The sequence below is a fragment of the Colletes latitarsis genome, chromosome 4 (assembly GCF_051014445.1).
Source record: "Colletes latitarsis isolate SP2378_abdomen chromosome 4, iyColLati1, whole genome shotgun sequence".
Taxonomy (NCBI): domain Eukaryota; kingdom Metazoa; phylum Arthropoda; class Insecta; order Hymenoptera; family Colletidae; genus Colletes; species Colletes latitarsis.
Genome location: NC_135137.1, coordinates 42,801,014 through 42,810,595, shown reverse-complemented (window position 1 = coordinate 42,810,595; position 9,582 = coordinate 42,801,014). Strand labels below are relative to the sequence as shown.

Here is a 9,582-nt window from a genome sequence, read left to right as displayed (position 1 = left end):
TTTTCTAAATGTTTTACATTCCCCGATGATACGGTTTTTCGTGTTTCCAAATACGATAAAATTCGTTTTAAATGCACCGATGAAAGTAACTAAGCAACGTCGAGTTCGAAAAAGCTGTAACATTTGCAATCCCCTGCGTGCAACCCATCTAAAACTTCTAAACGAAATCTAACCCGTTTAAAAGAACTGATAATTATAGGTTTATACCCTACGTTAGCTCGAGTAAATTCGTGCGTTGTGCAACAACGTGTAACTCAAGAGAAACAAAGTTTGCACCATAACTTTTGCTATACGCTGTCTACCAACGAAATTACCATTGAACGGTACGCTGATACTTTTTTAGTAACAAATTCAACCTCCAAAGCTAAAATTCTAGAACCATCTATGGTTCACCCCATTATTGATTCAGTTTCTGGCCACGCTATACCTCTGAAAACATATGTACAGTATTCTATCGACGAAAATAGACACTTTCATGCTTAGACGTAACAAACGTTTTTAAAAACTATACTATAATACAATAATATAAATATGCTTAACGATTATATGAATTTTCAAAATCAGATACAATCCTATAAAAATAGAAAGATCCTTAAACGTTGCCTTAATGTTGTAAATAATATCATCGGCTAGAATTTGGGCAAGGGTACCATAAAAAATAATATTCTCTTTACGTATCTTAAACTATATTTGTGCTTATGTATATTTCGTTTATAAGAATAAGATTTTCAAATTTTATGTTCAAATATTTGCATTTTTTTAATATTTGAAACTTTCTTCAATACCATAATACATTTATATATAACGTATTGTCAAGGAATATTAAACAATGTGAATTTTTAAACAAATTATTCTGTTTGGTTGTATAGCGTAACGGAATAATAAAGTAATTGAACTAAACGTTCACGTGCATATATAAAATTCAAATAACATGGGCAGTGAGATCAAAATTATTTCTCAAGGGAAATATAAAGAACGCCATTGCATTGGGTTCGATATAGTGGCATCGCTGGCAGTTCCTACGAACTACTTGAATCATCATGGAAGACTGTTACCAGCCAATGGTAACAGATATAAAGTATATACAAAATGTATAAAATTTCGTACCTATTCGTCTTTAAGTGTTAACATTATCCTCTCAAGCTTGTATGACTTCGAGACTTTCCACTTTAATATTTTCCTTGGGTGGATTTAAATTGTCATCGTGTTCTGGATACATTGATCTGGTAGAATTTCTCGAATTCATTTCTATGAAAGTATGTTCGTCGCCAGTCATGTTCGTTTCCTTCTCCAAAAACAGAAGCTGATAAGTGTACGATCCAAGAAAAGCTCCTACGGTCGGTCCGAACCAGTAAATCTGAAGAAAGTTCAATTAAAAACCTATTATCGTAACCTATAATGCAATCTAATCTGTGCAATAACGAACATGTTTGCACTCGTCTTATTCTGAATCTATGAAAAAACAGCGTCGAAACGATAACATCAGCAAGGAAAATCAAATGTAACGAGGCTCGTGTGTTCGTTATCGAGAACGCTGAAGATTAAATCGTATATAATATCGCGCAGAAATAATTTGTAAATCTTTGAACGAGTCGATCAATCGCACGAATTAAAAGATCGAGCTCACCCATTGATCCTTCCAATTCCCTAAGAAAAGAGCAGGGGCGAAACTACGTGCCGGATTCATGCTGCAACCAGTATAGGGCGCCTAAAACGAACAATATCGTTTAAGGTTACCCTTGTTCACGGTAGTATAGATTATCGAACAATTGTAGTGTTCTTCGAGAATCGTAAAGTAAAATAACATTTACCGCTGCGGCTGAAATACCAACAACTGCAAAACCAAATTTAATCGCCATGGAATCCGCGACATTCCCGCATCTAGGGTCCCAAGTAGCGCATGCTGTGCAAAGTATAACCGACGTGCAAACTATCTCGATTAAAATCGCCTGCACGCTAGTGACGCCTTCATAGACGGTAGTCACGCAAAAGTTTGACGCCGCCGACACATTTCCGTTGTGGAGCAACTCGGGTGGAGTCACCACCTACCCGAGTTAAATTCTATTATAAACGTGTATACACGAGAAACAGATAAAACTAATAGGTACTCGTACCGTTAGCATTCCGAATCCAAGCATAGCGCCAATGAATTGACCCACTATGTAAACGATACCAGTTGGTATAGTTTTAAGTCCGACGATGACCGCCCCGATCGTGACAGCTGGATTGAAATGTGCACCGCTTATGTGACCCAACATCTACGACAACGGTCATGTTTTCTATAGTCGCAATAAAACTATGAAAATGTGCTAGAACAAGATGCGCAGATTTCTCGTATATGCAACTCCTTGGTACGAAACTACTTTTTCGAATACGATGCGTCATTTATGAATAACGTGTAAACTTTACTTACAGAATTATGTCGTTTGTGCACTAATGACACTAATATTTCGCTTCCCGCTCAATCAAGTTTATGTGTTAACGAATCAAGTATTCTTACCATGATCAGCACATTGACAGTCATACCAAACGCTATGGACATCTGCAGTTGCGTAGGTACCGGGGATTGCATAGAACCGACGGAGCCCATGCAACCAAGAAATAAAAGTACCGCGGTGCCTATCACTTCAGCGAGAAACATGGTAGTCGTACCCTTTTGCATAGACCATATCGATTCTGAAAAACACCAGGAAACGTACAGTTTCAATGTACGGTTGTCTCTTGATCGATTTCAAAAACTCACTTTGCGATTCGTTCTCCATGATGATCGAGTAAGTCTTTCGCTTAAACCAAACAGCTACTGTAACGGTACTGTTGTAATAATCACAGCTGAAATTACTTTAACAATACTAATCGGCGGATATCGCATTTCGCAATATTATATGAAAAGAAACGGGTCTTATCGATGAGCGTAACGATACGTTGCTTTCTTCATCGAATCAGTGCTCGATCGTACAGCTTGACAAAGAATTTAAAAAAGTTGTCATGCTCCTGGTACTTGAATCTCGCCAAGGTAAATAATGTTACACAACGGACCATACAGTGTTTCACATAAGAGTGATGCATCTTACAATGATATTTTGTAACACGAGGAACAAACAATGGAATTTCTACCATCCTGGATAGATTACAGAAAATCATGGAAATGAGACTGTATATCTTTCGAACTTTAAATCGCGTTTTATTCATGGGGAATTGCTTCCAGGTCGTACACCATCGGAAATTTCACTTCTAAACAACACTTTAAATTGCAATATCCGATTCTACTTTCATAATTTGCGGTCTAATATAGACGCAATGGTACATTTTACACGCGCCAATCGCCGTTTACCAACGTTTTTTTTTCTAATCACTATCAGAAGCTGGAAAAACATTTTACGTACATTATGAGTCGGATACCGAGTATTGTAGGTTTGAACGGAATGAAAATTTGTAAGAATACCGTAGTCGAAAAAATGTGATATTTATAAAACGCCAACGATGCATCAACCTGTTAATATTTTATATTCAATGTTCCACTTCATGTAATCGTCATTCGACTAAGTATATAGAATATCACCAAAACGACATTCTCTTTCGTATAATCGTTTCAATCTCTAAAAAAAAACTTTTTTCTATCGAGTACATCACTTGCTCATGATTATAGGTTCTATTGCCGTCACAACTCACTCGCAACGCTTGCAAACTTTCCAGACGATGAAGAATATTCTCAATTTTCAAGTCGTTGAACAAAGTTGCATCTATATTACCAATAAACATCGTGATAACAAAATAATCTATGATTTATTTCATCTTTTATGAAATAAATCATAGAATATTTATATACATATAAATACATATGAAACACCTTGAAACATAATACATTTAAACATCACAAGACGATGGTAAATATACTCGATGTTGTTTCAATGCATTTAAATTAAATTCTCGCGATACTCCACCGTACAACACTATTGCGAACTATCCCTCGTGGCACTAATCGCATTTCGCAATACTATTTATAAAAAATTTGGTTTATCGGCGCGTGTAACGATACAGTGCATTCATTATCAAATCAGTGCTCGATGATGCAACTTAATAAAACACCGCCATCAAGTTTATGAGCCTGGGGCACTTCAATGTCACCGATGGTAGATAATGTATCGCATAGCGAACAATTCCGATTCGCATTAATCGTAATTTTAACTTGAACGTGAAAATCTGTAAAAATCAGTACTGTCCTTTACTCAAGAGCAATACATTTGTTCTATAATGTACGTACTGCAATGATATGTCGTAGCACGGACATAACGAATAATCAGTCGAGTGTCTACCTCAGGGAATAGATTACTGAGAATCTTATACGAGGAAACGTTTTTCAAACTTTCAATTGCGATTTACTCATGCGAAATCGCTCACAGTCTGTACTTTTCCGAAAATTGTTCTACGGTACAGTTCACCACGCGCATTTTACTTTCGTAGTATGCAAACCCCAGCATAATCGTATTAGTTCAATCTTCCGGAATCGTAACGGTAGATTTAAGCGTCTTAAAATTACAACCGCTATGCACACGGAAAATTGTTCTGCGAAACTTTTTACGCAAGCGCCAATCGGGACGTTCTCTGTCGACACTATCGCTAGTTCTTCGAAATCGACGCAGCGACTTGGAAGAGATCGGTGACGAAGAAGATAGTTCGGGTGATATGACGGAAAACGAATGTAAACAAAACTATCGAAACGTCAATTACAAGTCGGATAGCAAGTATACGATCCTCATTGCTAGAACGTTGCTGAAACCAACCGGCATCTGGCCATTGGATAAAGACGATTCGTTACTACGCACTGTCAAAACGTTCGTTCACATCGGAATAATTTTCAGTTTGATGTGTTTCTTACTTGTACCTCACGTAATCTACACCTTTCACGACTGCGAGAATCTGACGCGGTACATGAAGGTAATCGCCGCGCAAGTATTCAGTCTTTTGGGGATCATCAAATTCTGGACAATGATCATCAATAAAAAGAACATGAGATACTGTTTAACAAAGATAGAAGAGCAATACAAGAACATCGAATGCGAGGAGGATCGACTGATTATGACAAGATCTGCAAAGATCGGTCGATTTTTCCAAACGGTGTATCTGGGATTTACTTACGGGGGTGCTCTGCCCTATCACATCATCCTGCCTTTCATGTCGGATAGGGTTGTCAAACGGGACAATACTACACAAATACCTCTGCCTTATCTGAGTAACTATGTTTTCTTCGTGATCGAGGAGTCGCCGATCTACGAGATAATGTTTGTTTTGCAAATGGTGATCAGTACCATAATACTGTCCACTAATACCGGAATTAGCAGCCTGATCGCCACCACCGTGATGCATTGTTACGGTTTGTTCAAAGTCGTCAACAGAAAGATCGAAACTATTTTCAATGGCAATAAAAAGGAAATACAAGAACGCCTCAAAACCATCGTTGAGCATCATCTGCAAGCAATCGAGTAAGGATGTTATAGCGTATTAAACAGTATAACGAGCTAACGACGAAAATGGGTTGTAGGTTTGCTGAAATGATCGAAAAAGCTTTGAGCATAGTGTTTTTTTCGGAAATAATCGGCAACACCATCATCATATGTTTTCTCGAATACGGAGTGCTTGTGGTACTGGAGAATAGCTAAAAACACCATGGTAAACTACATTCGACGGTTCTATTACTTTGAGAATATTTTCTAGGAATGGGAAGATCATAAAACATTCAGCATGATAACGTATTTCGTTCTGATGACATCCATCTTTGTCAACGTGTTTATAATGTCGTTTATCGGCGATCGTCTTAAACAGGAGGTGACTTTTTTAAACAAATTTCACTAAAAATGAATCAACTGGTGGACATTGAATTTGTACGTAATACCTATTTTATGGTATTTTGTTTATCGTAAAGAGTGAGAGAGTAGGAGAAACAATGTACTTCATACGGTGGTACGATCTTCCCACCGATACAGTCATGAATATTAGAATGATCATACTTAGAACTAAGCGTCCGACGAATCTAACCGCTGCTAATATATTTGACATCTCGCTTCAAGCATTCTGTGACGTAAGTTTTGATACATTAATTTTTTAAGTATCCGCGAAAAGCATTCGAAAGAAGAACAAATTTCTCTAGGTTTGCAAATCTTCTGCGGCGTATTTAAATTTCGTGCGAACAATAACTGCATGAAGACATAACAGGCAACCATAATCGGAGAAAGGTGGTATTTATAAAACACTAACGAAGAATAAAAACTATTATTATTGTTAAAGTTGTCTTACTCGTATGCAAATTTGAACAAAAAATTGTTATTCTATATATATTTTCGATTGATATTTTTCTTAAGAAAGTTATTTTCTTCGTTATTTTATTATTTTATATATGTCGGAGAAACCATTTCATTGGCCATTTCTCTAGGGCTACTTGTATCAGGTCCTCTCGGACGGCCAAGCCTCTGTCTCGCCATTCTATGTATTTTTTTTTTCATTAAATCTTTTAACTAGATAAACTAATAACTATTTATTATCACACAAACACTTTAACAACACGGAAGAATGTTCAACGTAAACCGATGAGTCCTTTGCAGGGATTCTTTTTCTAATTTCCCTGCACGTCCTTTCCGTCTGGTAACCCTTTTAATTCTGTTCTTTTCTTTTTCGAATACTTTTTTTTTCAAGGGTTTCGGTAACCAGACAACCAACTCAGACGCACGTTTGCGTTTCCGATGACATTCTTTGCATCGATTAAATTTAAGTATCGATTAGGTTATTTACACAATGTGAAGTAACATTCAATTTGAGAACAAAAACTTTTTAATGGATTCCGACATATAATTATTTCAATAAAAATTCATTTGAGCACACTCCTCGCGATTCTATGCCACTATTATCGAAATAAGTATTTCTCAGATAAATCTCCTAAATGTATGTTATATGTTCGCGTCAAAAAGTTAGAAATATAACAGGAAAGTTTACTACCTAGAAATGAAACGAATTTTGAAAAGATTACGAACGGTTTCAATCACTGTCCATACTATAAAAAATACGCAATACGCAAGATGCAACAACACTCACGAGCCATATCCAATTCTGTTAATTTTTTTTAGTATTAGAATAAAAAGTAGATACCTGAAATACAATATATAGCAAAACGAAATCTCAGAAATTGCATTATCCAGAAATCGATAAACAGTACCTGTTGAGTGGTCTCAGTGTCTGTGGTCTAACAACTTTTGAAAGATCAATTTATCGATGTTCGACAGGCATCATCCTTATATTCGCATTTATAATGCACACGGCGACGAACGTAAAATGTTGCCAAAGAAAGAGTTTTGAACCCTCTGAGGGCAGTTGGTTTCGTTCTACACATTTGTACAAGTCCGCGTTCCCTTCCCAGAGGGCTCAGGAAAGCTGCGCAAGCGCAGCCTTGTTTTCCTACGAACGGTAAGAAGACTGCGAGCTTTCAGTACGTATCAAGCGAGCGTAGGAGCTTTTACGATGCAAAAGACAGAAACCAGTAAACTAGAATCTCCAACTGCGGAGCAAGAGCACAGGAAATACATGAACCTCAGCATTCAATGGAATCAGTGGCTCTTAAAACCGATGGGTGTCTGGCCAGATTTGCATAATACCTCAGGAATCGAGAAATGCTCTAAGCGTCCAATAAACGTAGTTTGTTACGGTTTGATAAGTTTCCTTTTTATACCTTGCGTCTTTTATGTGGTACTGGACGTAAACGATGTCTACAACAAAATCAAACTATTCGGTCCGTTGAGCTTCTATGTGATGGCGTACTTGAAATACTACTCTTTGATCGTCCATCAGAACGATATTCGCGAATGCGTTCAGCGCATCGAATGGGACTGGAGGAACATTAAACACACGGAAGATAAGAACATCATGATAGCTAACGCGAATTTCGGAAGACAAGTAGCAAAAATCAGCACCTTTTTCATGTACAGCGGTTTCGTGTTCTACTACATCGCGATGCCTACTAGCACCGGAAAGATTACGGCAGAGAATGAAACTCTAACCTTTGTTCCAATGGTGTTTCCTTTCTCGAGATGCATAGTCGACACCCGGTACAGTCCCGTCAACGAAATTTTTTTTTCGATTCAATTTCTAGGGGGTGCCGTGATTCACGGAATAGCGGCCGCAGGATGCAGCCTGGCTGCTGTTTTTGCGGTGCACGCTTGTGGACAGATGAAAGTTTTAATGTGCTGGCTGGGTCATTTGATAGACGGCCGAGCAGATATGTGTAAAACTATGGATGGCAGAATCGCAAACATCATAAATCAACACGTTCGAATACTGAAGTGCGTAAAACAAATCTTTCGATGACTTGGAAACTGTACTCAATTCGATTTCTTGTCCAATTGTTGTCTGTAGAATCGTTCCTAGTCTGGTTTACTATATTTTTGGACAAAATTAAGTACTTCGATAATTTCATTGTTTGCAATTACAGATTTTTAGCGCTTACAGAGAAAGCACTGCAACAAATATCTCTCGTGGAATTCGCTGGATGTACATTGAATTTATGTCTTCTTGGATATTATATTATCATGGTACGCAAGTGAGAAACATACAAAATTAAAAGAATAAATTAATGTGTCGACGTTACAGGAGTGGGACTGGGACGAATTAACTTCTGCTGCGACGTACTTTATCATACTCATGTCCTTTCTGTTCAATATCTTCATATTTTGTTATATAGGCGAGCTTGTCGCGGAACTGGTAAAGTATCCATTCAATTACAGAATTACTTTTTACCTAAAGTACTTTATATTGCATTATTATCGTTCTTCGATAAGTAGTTACGTTGGTTATGGAAAAAAATAAAACTATTCCCTTTTTCATTACCATAATGTTCGCACGAATATATGTTTGTCAAAAGGTATACAATCTATATCCTTTTTAAGACAAATGATAAATATAGAAGTATTTCTTTAACGTTTCAACATCTGGAATTGGTTCTAAAAGGATATTTTCAATTATGTAACGTTAATGCAGTGCAGACTGCAATGTTTAAAAATTTTAAGCGAAATATACTTTGCAACAGTGTAAACAGGTTGGCGAAATGTCTTACATGGTTGAATGGTACCGATTAAAAGGAAACAGAAAACTTAGCGTGGTTTTGATAATTGCAATGTCAAATTTGTCGACGAAACTTACTGCAGGAAATATGGTTAGCCTATCCCTCAGCACTTTCAGCGATGTAAGTATTCAAACATTATTAATATCGATTATACATCTGGATTATAAAATCTACATTTTTTAAATGAATAGGTTGTTAAGACATCCGTCACTTTCTTGAATATGTTGCGAGCATTGACGTGATAGTTTTCCGAGATACTAGAACCATTGCAATTAAAATGTTTGAGGCGAAAAGTGATGTATCATAATACAGAGAATTATTACTTGTACCATTAAATACTTTAACTGTTGTATTGCAAGTTGAATGAGAATGATATTTCGAGCATGGCAAGATTATTTCTTTCCCTATATACGTTTCCGTACCACTCTGCAGGAGTCATCATCCTCTTGTCCAAGCGCATAAATAACGCATAACGCATA

At 37.0% G+C, this 9,582-nt stretch overlaps 2 protein-coding genes across 2 annotated transcripts; one reads left to right on the top strand and one right to left on the bottom strand.

The window, feature by feature from the left end:
* Nucleotides 1-712: 712 nt before the first annotated feature.
* Nucleotides 713-3,264, bottom strand: LOC143341262 (aquaporin AQPAe.a). Its single transcript, XM_076764065.1, has 6 exons — nucleotides 2,744-3,264; nucleotides 2,501-2,676; nucleotides 2,115-2,258; nucleotides 1,812-2,045; nucleotides 1,628-1,708; nucleotides 713-1,357 (listed from the first exon to the last, which is right to left on the bottom strand). The coding sequence occupies exons 1-6, from the start codon at nucleotides 2,760-2,762 to the stop codon at nucleotides 1,139-1,141; spliced, it is 873 nt and encodes a 290-aa protein (XP_076620180.1). The 5' UTR covers nucleotides 2,763-3,264; the 3' UTR covers nucleotides 713-1,138.
* A 175-nt stretch (nucleotides 3,265-3,439) lies between these two features.
* Nucleotides 3,440-9,513, top strand: LOC143341380 (uncharacterized). The gene is made up of 11 exons (XM_076764268.1): nucleotides 3,440-3,543; nucleotides 3,647-5,480; nucleotides 5,540-5,639; nucleotides 5,713-5,823; nucleotides 5,921-6,076; nucleotides 6,146-6,193; nucleotides 7,360-8,324; nucleotides 8,474-8,573; nucleotides 8,632-8,742; nucleotides 9,068-9,223; nucleotides 9,295-9,513. The coding sequence occupies exons 2-11, from the start codon at nucleotides 4,684-4,686 to the stop codon at nucleotides 9,343-9,345; spliced, it is 2,595 nt and encodes an 864-aa protein (XP_076620383.1). The 5' UTR covers nucleotides 3,440-3,543; nucleotides 3,647-4,683; the 3' UTR covers nucleotides 9,346-9,513.
* The last annotated feature ends 69 nt before the right edge of the window (nucleotides 9,514-9,582 follow it).

What these genes read in the sequence shown, in the direction of transcription:
- LOC143341380 (XM_076764268.1), top strand. Translation starts at nt 4,684, where the DNA reads ATGACGGAAAACGAATGTAAACAAAACTATCGAAACGTCAATTACAAG. An exon ending in TCGAATACGGAGTGCTTGTG is followed by an intron (nt 5,640 to 5,712) that starts GTACTGGAGAAT and finishes AATATTTTCTAG; the next exon opens with GAATGGGAAGATCATAAAAC. An exon ending in ATTTCGTGCGAACAATAACT is followed by an intron (nt 6,194 to 7,359) that starts GCATGAAGACAT and finishes CTCTGAGGGCAG; the next exon opens with TTGGTTTCGTTCTACACATT.
- LOC143341262 (XM_076764065.1), bottom strand. An exon ending in TTGGATTCGGAATGCTAACG is followed by an intron (nt 2,046 to 2,114) that starts GTACGAGTACCT and finishes TAACTCGGGTAG; the next exon opens with GTGGTGACTCCACCCGAGTT. An exon ending in GGAATTGGAAGGATCAATGG is followed by an intron (nt 1,358 to 1,627) that starts GTGAGCTCGATC and finishes AACTTTCTTCAG; the next exon opens with ATTTACTGGTTCGGACCGAC.